Source organism: Coenobita brevimanus, chromosome 35, assembly GCF_032717465.1.
Source record: "Coenobita brevimanus isolate Jiangsu-jjx chromosome 35, ASM3271746v2, whole genome shotgun sequence".
NCBI classification, from domain to species: domain Eukaryota; kingdom Metazoa; phylum Arthropoda; class Malacostraca; order Decapoda; family Coenobitidae; genus Coenobita; species Coenobita brevimanus.
The window spans coordinates 3802153-3822004 of record NC_136988.1 but is presented as its reverse complement, the minus strand read 5'-3'; the positions used below and the strand labels follow the sequence as shown (position 1 = coordinate 3822004).

Here is a 19852-nt window from a genome sequence, read left to right as displayed (position 1 = left end):
CAATACTTATATCAGTTGAACCCCTGTCCTGTAACCACTCTAGCAACTTCTTCCTCTTTTCCTCCACTGCTCTCCTAATATATATATATATATATATTTGTTACGAGATGAGAGTAGGCAACACAGGATAACTAAATCTGACTGCATAGAAACTGAGAATAACAAAGTGAACAAGGAACTGAACAAATAGTTAAGTGATGAAAAATAATTAAAAAAAAAAAAAACTAACTCCAATCTCACAACACAGGTCCGAAAGTAAATAAAATTAGCTGACGTAAGCAAGGGCAAAATAAACACAGTGAAAAATACCTAATATAATACAGGCTAATGATATAAACAATATTTACACTGAGACAATGAAACACAAAGAATGAGAAAAACAATCCACCTGATAATACCCGCAGGATAATTACACTAAAGTCTGGGAAAAAACTTGCCAGACAAAAGAAATAAAATCATATAAAATGAGATAATTAAACTGTACTCGATTGTCACAAATAATAACAATAATACTTGCGATTGGATGCTGATACGAAGTGAAAAGATGTTCAGAAATACATACAACACACAAAATACTGCTTCTTCTCCCTCTCTGATCTCCAGTCCAAACACTCTCCTGACGCCAATCCCACAAAAACTCTGTCTCCATTTTTTTTTTTTTTTTTTTTTTTTTTTTTTTTTTTTGCCTATCGACCATTGAGGCCGGAGCCTCTGGTCATTAAGGCAGATATATATATGTATATATATTGACACATATATACATATATATACAAACATATATATATACATACATACATACATACACACATCCAAGCATATGAACATACACACTTTCATGCACACGTACATATATATATATAATAATTTTTATTTTATTATTTTTTTTGTAGTTTTATTTTTATTTTTATTTATTTTTTATATTTTTAACCTTATATTACTTATAAACAAAATACCTAATTTAAAGACCCTAAAACTAACCACCTAACAGACAAATCGCTAACCTATACTAAATCCTAAGAGACAAATAACTAGGCCTACACTAATATTCAAAAAGCCTCGACCAAGAGAACACCATCGACTGCAGATATGTAATGCCTTTCTACATTACATACCTGCACTCATCACCTGATGACTGTCAGTCGAGGCACAACCTAATATAGGGGACATCAATATATGAAAGGGAACCAGACGAGTCAGGAACATTTCTATATACGTCAGCTGTCGTCCCTAATTAGAATAACTTAAGCAAGATAATATAATGTATTTACATAATTTGTACAAAAATTGAAGAACCTCGCCCAGCAGACTGTCTCCATTCAAAATTCCCCGCCTTATATACCCTCCGGCTGCGTGCACGTGTCAACACGCAGCTGGAGGCCAGACGAGAAATATACAGAAAAGAGCTAGGCTTTTAATCTCTCCCCCATACTCCAAACATTATAAATATCGCTGGTGAATACAAATCTTTATGTTGCCAGTTTGAGCTCCACCAAAAGTCACTGATATTAAAAACAATTTTAGTCACACCTGCACCGAGAAACCAAACAGAATTAACTAAGACTTTATAAATGTGTACGCACTAAACAGGCAACAACATGATAGCGAGTGCATGTGCTTAGATGCTGGCATACACAGCATCGACGCGCACACACACACTCCCAGCGACACGCACGCACTATACATACATGCACAATATACACACACAAAAAAATATATATATATACATTCTTACGTATGTAACACGCCCACACCTAAGAAAGAATTTTCCCTTAGGAAAATTCGTTCTTAAGAATGTGACAATCAGCAGTGATATTGTCAACATCCCTAATATGTCTAACATCCAAATGAAACTGCTGAAGGAACAAACTCCACCGCATCAGTTGCTGATTCTTCATCTTCAAATTATTCAGAAATATGAGTGGGTGATCAGTATATACAATGACAGTAGGTCCAGATGCAGGGACATACACAGAAAGGTGCTGCAAGGCGAGGATCGGGGCTAATAGTTCCTTTTTGATAACAGAATAATTATGTTGTGGAACAGAAAACTTCTTACCGAAATAACAAACAGGATGCTCTACGCCATGATCATCGTCCTGCATTAACACAGCTCCTGCACCCACATTACTAGCATCTACAGCAAGTTTAAATGTCTTATTAAAGTTTGGTGCAGCCATAACTGGATAATTACATAAGACCTCCTTGGCTGCATCAATCTGATACACATCAGTCTAGATGTATTTTCTATCTTTCTTAAGCAATTCAGTAAGAGGGGCCACTATTATAGCAAAGTTCTTCAAAAAATTACTACGGTAACCAATACTGCTGAGGAATCTCCGAAGCTTGAGCCTGTTTTTTGGTGCCTTAAAACTCTTTACTGCCTCCACCTTAGAGTCAGGGGGGCGTACACAACCATGACCAACCACATAATCAAGGTATTGAACTTGTGCACAAACTCATACTTCCTTAAATTTACTACAAGGTGAGCCTCGGAAGGCCTGGACAGCAAAATACCTAGTTCCCTTAAGTGGCTTTCCCAATTATTGGTAAAGACAACTACATCATCCAAGTATACCACACAATGCTTCATACCACAGACAACCACGTTCATTAATCGCTGGAACATTGCCTGGCCGTTCTTAATTCCATACAGCATCACATTACACTGATATATTTGTCTGCTTGCCACAAACCATGAGACTTCCTTAGCTCGTTCAGTCAAAGGCACTTGCCAGAAGTCTTTCTTAAGATCTAACTTGGTGATATAACTAGACGATCCGATCCGATTGATGCAGTCCTCAAGCCTGGGTGATGGGTACATATCAGTCTTGCTTAGCACATTCACCCATCTGTAGTCTATGCAAAATCTTGTGGTGCCATCTGGTTTAGGCTGCAACGTCACAGGAGAACTCCAGGGACTAACACAGGGGGAGATAAGCCCGAGGTCCAACATATAATTGAGCTCCTGATGCAGCACGCCAACACGCTGAGGACTGACTCGATAAGGAGGCAACTTCACAGGAACGGCGTCACCCACATCCACGTCATGCTGAATCCAATCGATCTTCCCTCATTTTTTGTTTTTGCTTCCTTCCTCTTCTCTTTCAGTAATTCCAGTTCCTCTTGTGTCGGCATCTTTTTATCCATACATTTTTGAAATCCTCTTTTTCCATAAGATTCTTTGCATTTTTTAGTATCTCCTTCACTGTGTTTACTCTCTGGAAGGTTACCTTTAGGGGTCTTGAGTTGCTTCTCTCGTATTTCCCTAACCTTTTGTGTTCCTCTATGTCTTTACTACAGATTTCCTCTGATACTTCTTTCAATATGCTCATTACATTTGCCATCTCCTTTTTGTCTCTTGAGAACTTGTTTTTTATTTCTTCCTCTTCTATACCAGTGATTACTATAGATTTGTTAATATCTACTGAATCTCTGACTAACTGAGGATTGTTTTGGATTATGCTTTTCACTTCCTTTTTAATGCTTTTTCTTCCACCCTTGTTTTAAGTCATTCTTTACTTTCACCATTCCAGCATAAGTGGTTTCCACATCATTTTTGTAGCTTTGCACAGCTTCATTCACCTGTGTTGTCTTCTCAATATCACTGCTCTGGTCTATCAGACTGCTTACTTTCCTGATTGTCTCTGTATCATTATTGAACTCTTCCATAATACTCTCGTGGTTGACTACTTTACTAATTTTTCTCCTAAGTGAACCCAATTCTACTGTCAGCTCATCTATGGTTGTGTCTTTCTTGTTGACTTCCTTTCCTAATTTTTATATTCTTCCTTTTGTCTGTTTCTTAATTTCATCAATCTCATTTTGAAAAGCCATCTCTGCTCTGTGTACTCGCTCCACCAGTTTATTGTAAGTCTCCATTTCAACCAGTTCTGGTAGAAATCATCGTCCAGCTTTCTACCTTTATCCCTTTTCTTTTCCAAATTTGCTTTACTGAAGTATGTGGTCATTTTGCTGTACTAAAAGCACATATGGTACTTACATTCCCGGGGGCAGTTGTAGACTAAACAAACGATCGGCTGATTGTGCGCATTCTTGTGCTACTTTGTTTTCTTTTCTGTTTGAACAAGTCTTGCTTAAAACTTTTTTTTTTTTTTATATTAGAACACCATTTAGTTTAACCTGATACAGAGCTTGACTCATATAAAGATACTAATTTAGATAATGCCACTGGTCAAGTTGGCCGTGTATGGAGTGGTGGCAGCGTGCGTCTGGTCTCCTCGGTGCCTCGTGTGTGTGTGTGTGTGTGTACTTGCAAGGATACCTGGCAATGCCTGAGTAAAATCTTATGATTGTGCATAACGACATTGCCTAGGGCCCTGGATGGTCACTTCCCATGTGGGGTAAGACCTCCGGGGCCCTATTTTGCCCACACAACCTATGTTCCTCCTAAGGCTCATTTCCCCAAGAATATATTTCTGATGGACCTTTTCCTACAATGGACCTATTTACTCACTGTCCATCCACCCTGTTCACCCACCCACTCATCCATCCCTCCTGCCCACCCAGTCACCCACCCATGCTGCCCCACCACACTTACCCGAATCTATCCACCCACTCCACCCACCTGCTGCTCCACATACGCTCATCAACACAATCCTGCCCAATCACCCCCCCCACACACACACTGCCGACCCCACAAATCTGTCCACCCATCCAACCTTCTTGCAGCTAATAGTGATATGGTCGTAAACTTGATTATTTCCAATTAGTTCTAATCTTGGCCATCAGGGACAGCAATTGGGCAACTGTAATGCACATATTTAAATACGTCCAAAAAATTTACACTTGTTAGAGCTATTCAGAGAGTACTATATGCATACTCCTCGATTTCCATAAACGACAAATAAATATTCTTATTTATAATACTTTTTGCCATTCTGTCTCCAAGAAAATAAATGCATCCTTGTATAATATATGTTTTAAGCACCTGCAGATAAAAAAAAATAAAAACAGCATATAACTTAATCACAACTATTTTTATTATTATTATTTTAAATGCACATCAGTGACTGAACCCAAATGTCGGTTGCAAGTCAGCAGTGAAACACAAGTACCCTAGCTAGATTTCTTTTTCTTTTTCTTTTTTTTTTCCTTTTCTACTGTACCCGACCAACCAGCTCATGAACCCGCAGCTTTGTGCAAGCCAGTGCACAAGTAGGTCGTATTGCATAGGTAAATTATTCCTGAATTTTGTTTTCATGGTAAGTAATGCAGAGAATCAACCTCTGCACAGGTAGTCTGAAGCAAAAGGTTAAAAAAAAAAAATGCCAGATCATATAGTTCTGAATGTTGTGACGCCCCCACTAAACTACTGGAGTGCTGGGCTCCCTCGTTACGGTTGGATCACCGCCTCGGAGCCCCACACGGCTAGGTGAAACAAGCCGGGCTTCACCCGTGGGGGTATATATACCGCTGCTTCAGTCAGAGAAGGCAGACTCTCACTATTAACGGCTGACAGTGTTCCTCCTCCTTGAGTGGGTTTACACCGCCCCCATTCACCTCCCTCACGGTAACGGTGCTCGGTGACCTTGTGACGTGGAAGAGGGTGTATATCAATTTTGTATTATTTGTATATCTTATAATTCTGTATCTTGCCTGTAACTGTTTCCCTTTGTCCGTTTGCTTAACTACCTGATCTATTTGTCTTGTTCTTTGTGCAGTAACTACTGTTTAAGTGTTATAACTTTAATCTTTGTCATTAACCTTGTTACTTGTCATAATGTTAGGTACCTTTTGTAGTGTAAGGTTTACTATTAAAGTAGAGTTAAGTTCCACTCTGTTTCTTGTGTCTTTACCTTACACCAAATGTGGAGTCCGCCCCGTAACTAGATAACCACGCGGCGGATTGTTACATGTGGGGGCCTGTCCGGGATCGATAATTAATCAGCTAGTTAAGTAATTTAGTAATTATCTATTATAACGAATACAACCTCTCCGCCTCACAGGGTCACGTCACATGTGTAGTCCTTGGTGAGGCCTGCTTCCATCGACTTTAAATTCCTTACTTAGTGGCCACTTAAGGGTAGTTAATGTAGCAGGATAGGTGTGATTGTTTGGCCTGTTCCATTTGTAAGGACTTGTTTCCCACCAGCCGTTTGAGACTCATCTTGTTACCCATGTACCTGTGGTGAACCACTGACGTTCACAGCCTTTAATTACTTATACTACGTGGTAACCTGACCATTCTTAAACTCTTTCAGCCAGTTATTTCGAAAGAGTACTTATTCAGGACTTTTTTGTGTGTTAGTGTGGGCTGATACTCTCCTGGATAACCTGGCTTGTTATTGCGTTATAGTATCAGAAGCTCATTCATGCTTATCAATTACTGGTTTATAAGAATTTAACGGGAGGTAAAATTTTTAAAAATCAGTCACTAGTAGTTAACCATCTTGTTCCCGGTTAATGCTAGTCCTTTTCCTACTGGTAGTTAACCATCTTTTTCTCGGTTAATGCTAGTCTGTCCATAAGTATCCCCTTGTTACTGATAATCAGCCATCACTATTCGGCTGTTATCCCATGAGTTATATCTTCATTGCTAAACTATTCTTAACTGCCAATCTTGTCCATGCTAGTTAGCCAACTGTACGTTACTAGTATCATTTGTTATACTTTACTGCCTTATAACTATGTTGACTGTATACATGTTATACCAGTTATTCCTGGTCACTGCTTAGAAATAAGGCCATTAGCAGGTTTCACTTAAGAGTTCGGAACTTTCAAGACCATGACTGACTTTAATGCATTAGAGTTTGTCGGCAACCCCTCCTTGGATGAACTTAAAGCTGCTAAAATATCAAAGGATGACCTTAAGTACATTGCTAAGTCATTTAAAATTCCATTCGCTCAGGATGTGAGGAAAGATAAGTTAAGAGCACTAATTCTGACCCACTTAGGAGACACAGAGGTAGTCGAAGCCTCTGCAGTGGAGCTAGAAGCTTCTAGTATAATTAAAGATCCTCATATCCTGTTGGAGATAAAGAAAGTAGAGATGCAGGCAATGCAAATGAAAATGGAGTATGAAAGAGAGGAAAGAGAACATGAACGTGAGAAAATGGTACATGAAGAAAAGGAAAGAAATAGGCAGTATGAATTGCAACTTCAGGCTCTTCAAGCCCAACTAGCAGGCACACAACCAAACCTGCTAGGACCTCAGAATCTCCCTACATCTCAAACACCTCGTAAATCTGACTTGCTTAAATATGTAAAACTAATCCCATCTTTCCCCGATACCGATCCTGAGGCGTTCTTTAGAGAATTTGAATCAACAGCCAGACATTTCGAGATCCTTGAAGCAGACTGGGTATGGCTCATAAAGCCTAAACTATCAGATAAGGCTTTAACTGTTTGTAACAACATTGAGAACAACACTGATTATGAAACAGTCAAGAAGGCCATTCTCGCAGCTTATTCAATCTCCACAGAGGGTTACCGCCAAGCTTTCCGTAACATTGTTAAACTTCAGTACCAAACCTATGCTGAGTTTGCCTCTGATAAGCTTCGTTCCTTAAAACGATGGTTAAAGTCTGCATCTGTGAACACTTTTGATAAGTTACTTAATCTAGTTGCTCTTGAAGAGTTCTTGAGAAGAGTTCCACACTCTATCAAGGTACACATTATCGATAGGGAGGAGACTGATGTGCTTAAAGCAGCCCAATTGGCTGATATCTACTCACTTCTGCATCGCTCACCCCCCAGGGAGAGGAAAACCCAGTCACCCACTGTTAGGTTGCCTGGTAGTTCCAAAGGTGCTGATAGTAATAAGAACACAGATAGAAACAAAGATGGTAAGCAAGTGGCACAGAACACTCCTGTCTGTTTTTTTTGTAAAAAACCTGGGCATATAATAACAAATTGCCCAGACCCCAAGTGCAAAGTGGCAAAGATCTCTGCAAAAAAGCCTGTTGCTTCCATCCAATCCATGCCACCCAATGCTAATTCTCCTGATCCATTCCAGCCATTCCGTTCCACCGGTACAGTCGCGCTTGGTCCTGGCCAACAGGAGCACTCTGTCCAGATAGTGCGGGACACTTGTGCTGCTCAATCCCTCATTCGGAAATCTGCCTTACCCAATATCCAGGATAACTATACCGGAGAACTGGTATATCTGAGGGACTTTCACGATCCCTTCCCCACTCTTCTGGCCAGAGTGCACCTGAACTGTGGCTTGGTCCAGGGAACTGTCACCATAGGGGTAAGTGAAGATGAATCATTACCCATTCCAGATGTTGATTTCATTCTTGGCAACGATCTGGCTGGAGGACTTGTTTACCCTCCTCTAGTTGTCAGTAAGTCTCCTTTGCCTCAGAATCCAACAGATGATCTTGAACAAGACCAACCTAACTTATTCCCAAGTTGTGCCATTACCAGATCACAATCCAAAGGTAGTACAGTAATTAAACCTACCCTACCTCCCCAAAGCATCATTCCTACCATATTTTCTGAAAAAAGTCTTAAAGAAGCACAACAAAGTGACACTTCCCTGATTCAATTGCATAATAAAGCCATTTCCAAGGATAATATAATCCATCCTCCTTCATTTTACCACCAAGATGGAGTACTCATGAGAATGTATAAGCCATCCCAACTAGGTGATGATGACACATGGGCTGAGTACCATCAAATAGTACTACCAAAAAGCTTGCGGCATCCTGTAATGGAAGTTGCTCATGCAGGCCTTGCAGGCCATCTAGGTATCAAAAAAACTTATTCTAGATTGCTAACTGAATTTTTCTGGCCAGGCATGAAGAAGGATGTAACTGACTTTGTTAAGAATTGCCATACTTGTCAAGTAGTAGGTAAATCGAATGAAGTAATTCCATCTTACCCCTTACAATCCATTCAAGTACCTGCTGAGCCTTTCCAAAAGATTACTATTGATATAGTTGGACCACTTCCTAAGACCAAGAAAGTCAATCAGTATATACTCACTACTCTGTGCCCCACCACTAGATATCCTGAGGCATTTCCTTTAAAGAACATTTCCTCCAAAAATGTTGCCAAAACCTTAACACACATGTTTACAACATTTGGTATTCCTCAGGAAATCCAGTCAGACAGAGGTTCTAACTTTACAAGTGAACTATTTACCCAGGTCCTTAAGGAATTAGGGATTAAACAAACTCTGTCCACAGCTTACCATCCACAGTCGCAGGGTGCATTAGAGAGACTACATCAAACTCTCAAGACTATGATTCGTAAATTCTGCCATGAGGAGGATCATGATTGGGATGAGGGACTGCCCTTCCTTCTTTTCGCCATTCGTGAAACACCATCTGACTCCTTGGGTAAGTTTCTCCTTTTGAACTCTTTGTATGGAAGGAAGGTAAGGGGGCCCCTTAAAGTGATCAAAGACCATATGATAGCTTCACCCACCAGTAAACTGATAACTGTCCAACAGTACATAAATTCCCTTCAGGATAAATTGAGTAAGGTTCGAGCTTTTGCTAAGAAGAACTTAATTCGTGCCCAGACAGTCATGAAGAATCACTATGATAATAAATCTCAGGTTAGGGAATTCAGTGAGGGTGATATGGTTTTGGCATACATCCCTGTCACTGGCTCTCCTCTACAAGCAAAATATCACGGTCCATATAGAGTTCAGAGAAAACTGTCAAATTACAACTATATATTAGAGACCCCAGACCGTCGCAAGGCAACTCAACTTGTTCATATTAACTTACTTAAGCCCTATAAGCACCAGGAACCACCAGACAACTCCCCGAGACTCATGTTACCCGTAGACTTACAACACACCATAAATACAGCAAGCTCCAACCCTCCTGAAACCTTGCATGAGATCCCTTGCCTCCGCCCTATGGTTCAGGAGCCGGAGTTAGCTAGCACCATTCCAACCCCTCCACTGTCCAACTCTGAGATACTTAACAATCTCCAACAATATCTCCAACACCTCACACCAATACAAAAACAGGATTTAGAAACAATTATAAGACTGTACCCTAAATTGTTTAATAACAATCCTGGCCGATGTACCATCACCTCCCATAAAGTAAAGTTGGTGCCAGGAACCCATCCAATTAAATGCAACCCTTATAGGTTACATCCACAGAAAAAAGCACAGATGCAGGAGGAGGTGGAATACCTGTTGGACCAAGGATTAGCAGTTCCCAGCCAGTCCCCGTGGGCATCACCCTGTCTACTCGTGCCCAAGGAAGATGGACAAATACGTCTCTGCACTGATTATCGTAGAGTCAACTCTGTCACGATCCCAGACGCCTATCCACTCCCCCGGGTAGATGATCTGATTGATGAGGTGGGACAATCTCGGTTCATTACTAAAATTGACTTGCTTCGGGGCTATTACCAAATTCATTTAACCGATGATGCTCAGCTCATCTCTGCCTTTGCTACTCCTTTCGGGCTTTACCAATATACTGTAATGCCCTTCGGTATGAGGAATAGTCCTGCCACTTTCCAGCGGGCCATGAATTATCTATTGCAAGACTTAGATGGAGTATCAGTCTACCTGGACGACATACTAATTTTTTCTCCCCACTGGCGGCAACATCTCTGCCAACTCTCTGAGGTGCTGTCCAGACTACACGACGCCAACCTCACGGTGAAGCTGGCCAAGACCACCTTTGGCCGGGCCACGGTGACGTACTTGGGACATGAGGTGGGCAGAGGAGTCTTCCGCCCCAAAGCAGCCAACATCTCTGCCATCATCCAGTACCCTGCACCCACTACCCGGAAGGCGCTGATGCGTTTTTTGGGAATGGCCGGGTACTACCGGAGATTTTGCCCTAACTTCGCCAAGGTAGCTGCTCCACTCACCAGGATGACGAGTGGCTCTGTGCCATTCATTTGGACGGACGACTGCCAGTCCTCCTTCAACCAACTCAAAACGTTCCTCACCCAAGATCCCGTGCTGCTCTCGCCGGACTTCAACAAGCCGTTCATCCTACACACTGACGCCAGTGAAGAAGCTGTGGGAGCCACCCTGCTTCAAGAGAAGGAAGGCATACTACACCCTGTCTCCTACCACTCTGCAAAGCTGGACGTCCATCAACGTCGCTACTCCACTATAGAGAAGGAGCTACTCGCCATCATCTCTGCCATCAAAAAGTTTGAGTGCTACCTTTCTCCTAACAGTGCCCCTCTGCAAGTGTATACAGATCACAACCCCCTCTCATTTCTGGATCGAAACAAGTTCTCGAATCAACGGCTTTTAAGATGGTCCCTATACCTCCAACCCTTTAACATCGACATTCACCAAATCAGAGGTTCAGAAAATCTCCTAGCAGACACACTCAGCCGCCTGTAACACAGCCTCTACGACACCACCTCTTCGATGGGGTGTCGTTTTAGGGGGGAGGTGTGACGCCCCCACTAAACTACTGGAGTGCTGGGCTCCCTCGTTACGGTTGGATCACCGCCTCGGAGCCCCACACGGCTAGGTGAAACAAGCCGGGCTTCACCCGTGGGGGTATATATACCGCTGCTTCAGTCAGAGAAGGCAGACTCACACTATTAACGGCTGACAGTGTTCCTCCTCCTTGAGTGGGTTTACACCGCCCCCATTCACCTCCCTCACGGTAACGGTGCTCGGTGACCTTGTGACGTGGAAGAGGGTGTATATCAATTTTGTATTATTTGTATATCTTATAATTCTGTATCTTGCCTGTAACTGTTTCCCTTTGTCCGTTTGCTTAACTACCTGATCTATTTGTCTTGTTCTTTGTGCAGTAACTACTGTTTAAGTGTTATAACTTTAATCTTTGTCATTAACCTTGTTACTTGTCATAATGTTAGGTACCTTTTGTAGTGTAAGGTTTAATATTAAAGTAGAGTTAAGTTCCACTCTGTTTCTTGTGTCTTTACCTTACACCAAATGTGGAGTCCGCCCCGTAACTAGATAACCACGCGGCGGATTGTTACAATGTGAATCCATTATAGAACAAAAGAAAATGGAATGAGGTTGTCTGCAAGAAATTCTCGGTTGTTGATTCATGGATAAGATCAGTGAACTCCTCTCGAGCGTTATTTGGTACTTAGTCAGCTTGACATAAGGATTTCTTGCAAATTCTACATATTTCAGACTTAAATCCGGAAATAACGTCGTATTTTATCTCCTGTCTGAGGCAGATGATCCATGATCTTGCAGAAAACCTCGGGAAGCTGTCCATTGCCAAGAACTTCATCCAGAGATGGAAGTATCACCAAATTTACTGAACTCTCTCTTCTTGTAGAAGCTGAACTTAAGCAAAAGTGCATGTAGGATATGCGTAATGATGCCAGCAATCTGTTGAGGTCATTTATTAGTTCTGAGTAAGACTTTTCCCTTCATTCATTTGCAACGTAAATTAGGCACAATAATATTTGTACTTACTTTAATATTAAGTCGCTATGAATATGATGGGTGTGGGATTGGATCTGAACTGTCCAACAACTTAACCCAACTGCCTGCGAACACTGACGTCACTGTTCTTCTGCTATGACGTCACCCTACGCCTTCTCCTCAACCTGAGGCGTTCCGATGATGTATGGATATGTTGCCACGTTTTGTCACAGTGACACCCAACAATGTATCCATACATTTTGCAATTGCGAGGTCCGTCATTTGAAAATTTTTCAAGTTTCACGGGTGATTTTTGGTAGGCGTATGTGGGAGACCTTCCTCTACCCAGTGTAGGCGGGGATAATGCCTGGCCCCACCTGACCCCCCTCCCTCCCCGCACGCCATTTTCTCGGCAACTCACCTGTTAGCAGTGACCTGGCCAGTAAAGCCATGTCACACCACGGTCTCTCCAATGACGAAATTCAAAGCGAAAACGATTCCCGAGGTGGAGGACAAAGGAAGAAACAAGCCAGAGGAAGAAACAAGCAGAAGTGATGAGGCGGTAACGTCGTAAAGGAAGGTGCCATATGCTGATGTGTTTGGTGAGTGAACAATGCATATATTGCCTATGTTATTGTCTGAACTCTTGTACTACATATAAAATTGTACCAAATAAATAAATATCTAACCAGTTATGAATTGTATGGAATAGTTACCCCTCCCATAGAAAGCGTTTTCTCTTGAACCTGGCCTGAGAGAATACGGTAACAAGGTAAAGGTACTGTTACCTGTACGGTATTTCTAAACTCAAATGAGCTCTTTCTCTCTGAATTTTCGATGTTTTCTCTGAAAAAGCAGAGATTTTAGCCAAGAAAAAAAAACTTTTCGAAAATCTGCTGGGATTGGAAGGGGGGGGGGTCATTGGTGAAAAATTTGCTGGGATGTGGCGGGTTAATCTCCCAAAATCCCCGAAAAACGGAATTATAAAAAGCTGGTGAGTACACGAGGACATTCGTTTGCAATAACTTCCTCTCATATTAAATTCATATTGCCAAATTAACTAGGGAAAAGATTAGTAAACACATTTTTCCCTCCTTCAGCCTCGCAGAGAGCGTCTCGCTCATTATATTTCAGTGACTCTAAGATGGGCAGAAGTTTCCCTCTTGCACTCATCTTCCCCATGGATTCGTAGGTTATTTTACCCTTCTGAAGAGGGCACAGGTGCTGGGAAAGAATTGCCTGGGGATGAGACTGCCATGACCGCAACAGAGACCCTAGGAGATGTTACGGTGATCATCATATCCTATTGTTACCTCGTCACACCTACCTCTGAGCCCTACCTCATACATCCCACTCACCAGTGTCCTGAGTATTCTTAGTACTTTCTAGTAGTGGTAGTCCTAAGTATGCAAGATAATGTGTGAACTTGTTTATAATGTTAAGACCTAGACTTTAATAAGATACAATAGGGGTAGTCAGCAGTTCTGTTACCCTATTCTCAATGCATGTAATAACGGGAGTTAAGGGGACATACTGTGCTCTTTTATCTGGTACACTGGTGGGAATCATCACGAACACAAATGCTTCCTTACCCCAATTGCATATGAAGTCACTGTGGGTTACCAAGTGTGAATATCTTTCTTGTAGTTTCAAGTCGTGCTGATTGAAGATGTCCAATATATTTATATGATAAGCAAGACAAAGCTCAAAGTGTTCCATATTCAACATCTCCAATGACTAGGAATTTTGTCATGCATCGATAAACATTTATATTTTGTCCTGAAGAATGAAGAAACGGACCAAGAATTTTCCAGCAGGCAACCACCTGACAGGTATGCAAAAAAAAAAAAAAAAGATAAAAAAAAAAAAAGATAAAAGAGAAGAAAAAAGGATTTTTTTTTCTAATCCATGTAATGACAGATTCTGGAACACTCTCGGTGTTCCGTGGAGAGGTTTTTACACAGTCAGCAATCATTGCACCTGTACAGACTGTGAGTAGCCATGAAGAATGCGATTTCGAAGACATAGTCTCTAGGTGAATGAAGCTATGATCACCTACTACACTAAGTGCTTGAACTTTAACTTTAGTAAGGAAATTTGACATCGACCTAAGCATGGCTGAAGCTCTGTCAGTAGTTACTGCAATAACATCATGCCAACATAAACCAGTTTTCGAAGAACAAGGACATAGTATCCATCGCATCCGGGGCCTTGCCTGAAGTTTCAAGATTTTGTTAACAAATTCTTCCTTGATGCTACCACGGAACAGGTAGCGACAGTAAACCAACTACTGAAAGCTCAGTGAAATATCAGTGGGATTCATCCACTGGTAGGGTGAAAAGGGGGAATGTTTTTATCTCCTGAATAATTTTTATCTTTCACATTAGCCGAGATATCACTAACTCCTCGCTTGTGTGCATTAATCGAATCAGGTACCCCATTTCGTTGCTGTGTTGCTTGCGCTCCAAGAACCAATCAAACCACTTCTTTTGCATAATGTAGGATCAGCTCATCGGCAACTGTGCGAGGCTTTTTCTGCCGTGCAGTAACTTAAGCAAATCTTTATGATGCTTACTGAAAGCTCCCTTTCTTCTAGTGAGCGTTTCCACTTGCATCAAGTTTTTGCTTCTTCAGATCTTCATATTTCCTTTGGAAGAAATCCTTTCCCCATTTAGTAAACTCTGGGTGGCCATTAGGTAGGTTACATTAATTTTGAAGGCCTCAAGGAATCCTTTCCGAAAACATACAACACACTGTGAAATATAAAAACAGTTTATCTGAACAGAGGAAAGCCCTCACTGAAGGTAATCTTCCAGATGAATTCTACTCATACTTGACATTGTAGGTTACCTGTCGATGAAAACGAGTCACAGAAAATTAACCTTCCAGGTACATATTTTGAAATTTTGCATGGAGCACAATACTATAGCAAAATTGTATCATATTTAGGCAAAAAAAAAAAAAAAAAAATCAAATAAGAGAACTTTGTCCTCTAAATGACAAACAATAAAAAACTGTCTCATTAGCAGATTAGCTGCTTACATCAAACGCACTCTTTCTTCAGATTATTTGCATAAATCATTATGAGCAAAGTACTGTAAAAGAAGAGAGGAAATTAGAATGGGGTAAAGTTCACCTCTTGAATTAGATGTCAAATAACCGACGAAATAAACCTGTTTTATCAAAGCCTTTTATTCCAAATTCATTTGCAAGTACCTCTTTTCATCATAGAAAATTATATAAAATAATGAGCACCACTGAAGCGAAATACTACAAGTACATCAGTAACATTATGCACATGTTATTCGGTTACAGTGTAAATAACGCAGCAACCCTCCTCTGTGTGTGTGTGTGTGTGTGTGTGTGTGTGTGTGTGCGCCCGAGGCACTGTCCTGAGCTTTTACTGGCTCAAGCCTCTCCCCTCTCAACAAAGACCGACTTTGTGTTTTTCTGGATGTACCCACCCGTCCACCTCGCTCTGTGACGGGTTAGGATACATCGATAAAGCCTCTCCCCTCTCAACAAAGACCGACTCTGTGTTTTTCTGTATGTACCCACCCGTCTACCTCGCTCTGTGACGGGATAGGATACATCGATAAAACAGTGATATGGGTAAATTTTAATGATATTTTTTATATCATTAAAATAAAAAAGGAAAAAAATAAGGGTGGGGGTATTCCCGTGGACCCCTTGGAAATCGACCATGAGCGCCTGGCTGATAACCATTGATATACTTTCTTACAGTTTATTAAAGAGTCTCGAGATTAGACTAGTCAGGTATATACCGTAACTGCGGAGAGATGAATATAGTACTTCTCGATCATAATTGTATTGATAAATGAATTAATTCTTTTTTAGTCCAGGTTTCCATAGTGTTGTAGTACAGATTTCCTTATACTGTACCTCCCGTGCAATAATGTCCATGTATATTTCTCTGAATGGATGGTGTTTCTTCCCATTTTTTTATGACCAGTTTTGGTGGGAGGGAGGACTGGTGGGTAAGAGAGACCCCTCGTCCATGCTGTCCTTGTCTAATTGTTGAGATGATTCATAGCCTTAGATAGGTTACTGTAGGTCATATGGGCTACTGCAGTTATCCCCTTTGTTTATGTTCATATTTCCTCTAACTTTTTTTTGCTACACTCCTCCTACAGTGCTACCATACACCAGCAAGAACCCTCGCAGCATCTTATCCACTCGAACCCAGTACTCCATAACCAAAATGTTGCTTCTCATCTCAACTGTCTTCATCATCCTCAACTTGCCAAGGTGAGAAAGAGAGAGAGAGAGAGAGAGAGAGAGAGAGAGAGAGAGAGAGAATCTACACATTATTTGTTAATGATTGGTTAACTTCTACGTTAAGGCGTTCTGACTCATTTCTACCTTCAGCAAAGAGTCGTATGTAAACAGCCTTCAACAACCACATCAGTCATCAATGTTCCAGTATCCACAAAATATTTCCTAACATTCACAATCTTCCCCTTCTACCTACAGTTAAATTCCTATATCTACACAGCTTTCCATAATCATGTCAGTCTTCTCCCAAGCTTCCAGTAGCACATCAGAAGTATAGTATCCACAAGAGTTTTCCATAACGTTCCCAATCCTCCCACTCGCCATCCATTAATCTCTACTCATATTCTTCCAACACCAAAGATTCTGCATTGTTACAATGTTTCATAACCTCATCAGCCTCCTCACCAGCTTACTCCATCTAAGTACCAATATTGGAAATGCATTCAAGAAAATTTTCCTAATTTTCCTTCCTTACCTCCAGCAACATTCACGTACCTTCAGTTTTCCATAACTATTCCGTCTTCGCACAAGCTTTCTCAGCTTTCATTGAGAAAGCCAATATACGTCAAGTATTTCAAAACAGTTCCAATCCTATTTTTATATCTCTAGAATAAGTCTTATATATGCACATACCAGTCCACCGCTTCCCTAAGTCTTCGAAACATTGATGTTCGCTAAGCATTTTCCAACATTCACCTCTGTTCCAACTCCTCATCCACATTTCTCAGTTTCCCCATTAATACTCGACCTTCAGATAATGTCTTATATTTGTAAGGCTTTCCTCTTTAACATCAGTTTCCCTCCGAGTGTCCTCAACTTCCACAAAAACATTATAAAACTTTAAATCCATCCCAAATTTATCTCCAGCAATAATTCAGCATCTACTCAGCTTTTCATAACCCTTCCAGTCCCCTCAGTCTTTCCACACTAATTCCAGCTAAATATCTACATCTACTCAGATCGTCATTAAAATTTCTAGCCGTTTCAACCCCTCCTTCCACCCACAACATAATTCCCATTTCACCATAGCTTTCCGTATTCTTGCAGTTATCCAATTGCTTCCTCCAGCTACTATTGTCACTTTACTTTATTTTTGTCTAACTTCAGCTACAGTTTTATCCTCTATCTCATACTTCTTAATTTCCCTCTAAAGTCTATGTACAGTAATTACAGCAACCCATATCATTCCTAGTCCCCTGTAAAGTCTTCCTCAACGTATTTTTTTTTTAGCCTTATCTTTATTTAGAGTAGCTGAAACATAATTTGTTTTTTCTTATAATCTTCAGCTAGTTTCATGAAAATACCGATGACTACACAATTTCCATAATTGTTACCGTCTTGCCCCACCTGCTTAAGGTGCCCCGTTTGTCATTTATCATATATTCTTTCACCTTTGTCACCTTTGGAAACGTTATCCAGTTTTCTGCTACCTCCTCTTACTGATATCGCAAAACATTCCTTACATAGTCTATTCCAACTCCTACTGTAACACCAAACTTCTAGTCTTCTGTTGCGTTCCACTAAAACCTTGCAATGTATTTTATCAAGTCTCCATTCCCCCCCCCGTCCCCCCCCCACCCCCAGTCTTCTACCATTTCCTACTGATAACCCAAATTATTTCATTTCCAATCTTCTGCAATCTTCTGCCTAAAATTTAAATTGTTCCTTATCCCACATACAGTCACGTCATTCGTGTGCACGCGTTCGTGAGCAGCCTTTGGGGTGATGCAGAGGAGGGTGACGAGGTGACCATGTGGAATCTACAGCAGTTGTTCATGCAACTGCAGTACACACACTTCAGTATCAACTTTGTTTTCTACTCCACCTGTGGTGCCACATTCAGGAAGTGTCTCTTTCAGCTCCTACCCACCAGACTGCGCACGCGATGTTGTAGTCGCGCAACCAACTCGCACAGATATCAGTAGTGCACTGTAAACCTTGTATATATATATATATATATATATATATATATATATATATATATATATATATGGCTGAAAAAAAAGTGGAAGAAACAAAGGACAAGAGCCAGCAAATACTTCCCTTTCAAAGAAAGTTAAAAAAAAAAATCAATATCCATGAATTCGAAGTCCTTTGATACCTGTACGTTGTGTTTCAGACTGATATTGCTATAGACAATAGACATGTTGGAAAGATAAGCTGAAGAAGAAACTGCTAGCAATGACAGCCTTACAAAAGCACGGCTCCATCCCTTGTGTTACGGGATCGTCTCTTATGATCAACACAGCCTTGTGTTTTCCGTGTGCATCAACAAGTGGAATTACTGCATGTGAATCATATCTCACTGCGTAATATTGTTACCTACTGTATATCTTGACACTGAGGAATCTCGTATTGGCAATAACAAAGGTGATTTATGACGTGTTGGTAGACTTAAGAATGCGTTACTTAGTTCAAACAAAATAATTCTAGTGGTCTGTCCATGATTTACCAGAATTGGAACCTTCAATTAGACTTCAGTAACGGAACTGCCAGCTTGGCACCACCTCTTCGGTGTATAATATATATTAGTACAATATTTATCAACAACAGATGGAACTTAGGTTCATAACGAAAAATATTATACGAAATTTTTTTGCAGAGAGAGAGAGAGAGAGAGAGAGAGAGAGAAAAGGATCCTTATATAATACATTCCACGTCTCAGTGAAATGTTAAAATAAAGTAATAAAAATAAAAAACAGGTTTGTATGTTCAATGTTGTACCTGTCAGTGTTGTAAATATAAAGACTATCCTGGTGGGATTAGTAAATTCCCTGGCACGTTTTCCTTACCACTTTTAACAATAAGGTACTTCGATTTTTTTCATTAGTACAAAAGGTGTTCATAATAAGATTACTACCGTATACTTCTTGGTATGTCTTCGTTAACACCTTTTTTTTTTTTGACATGGCTACTTATTTTTCTCCGGTACTTTATTGGTAAAAGTAATGTCGATATAAACAAGATATATATAACATTCACTCGCACATGTTTCTTTTTTTGTGACATGTTATTATTCTGGATTACTTCAACAAACTGTGTTTGTATCTAAAAGATATTGAAAATATCCACCTTGTATTTCTTCCTACCATTTTATCTCTCTGTGTATGATGTGTTATTCCTTCAGTGCGATGACTCTTTTTATTAAATTTATCATTTTTATGTGGTTTATTACATTAGAATATAACACTTGTGATTCTATTTTAATAAGTATTGTATCTCGAATATCCAAGGGAATAA

The 19852-nt window shown here is 40.5% G+C and overlaps 1 protein-coding gene across 1 annotated transcript in view; it reads left to right on the top strand.

Annotated features, from left to right (window-relative positions):
* The window catches only part of LOC145396226 (uncharacterized), a 144826-nt gene extending 126289 nt beyond the window's left edge, over window positions 1-18537 (top strand). Inside the window, exons 6-7 of the mRNA XM_080269659.1 lie at window positions 16471-16585; window positions 18294-18537. Of these exons, the coding sequence (XP_080125785.1) occupies window positions 16471-16585; window positions 18294-18537 (359 nt within the window). The remainder of the gene's footprint in view (window positions 1-16470; window positions 16586-18293) is intronic.
* The last annotated feature ends 1315 nt before the right edge of the window (window positions 18538-19852 follow it).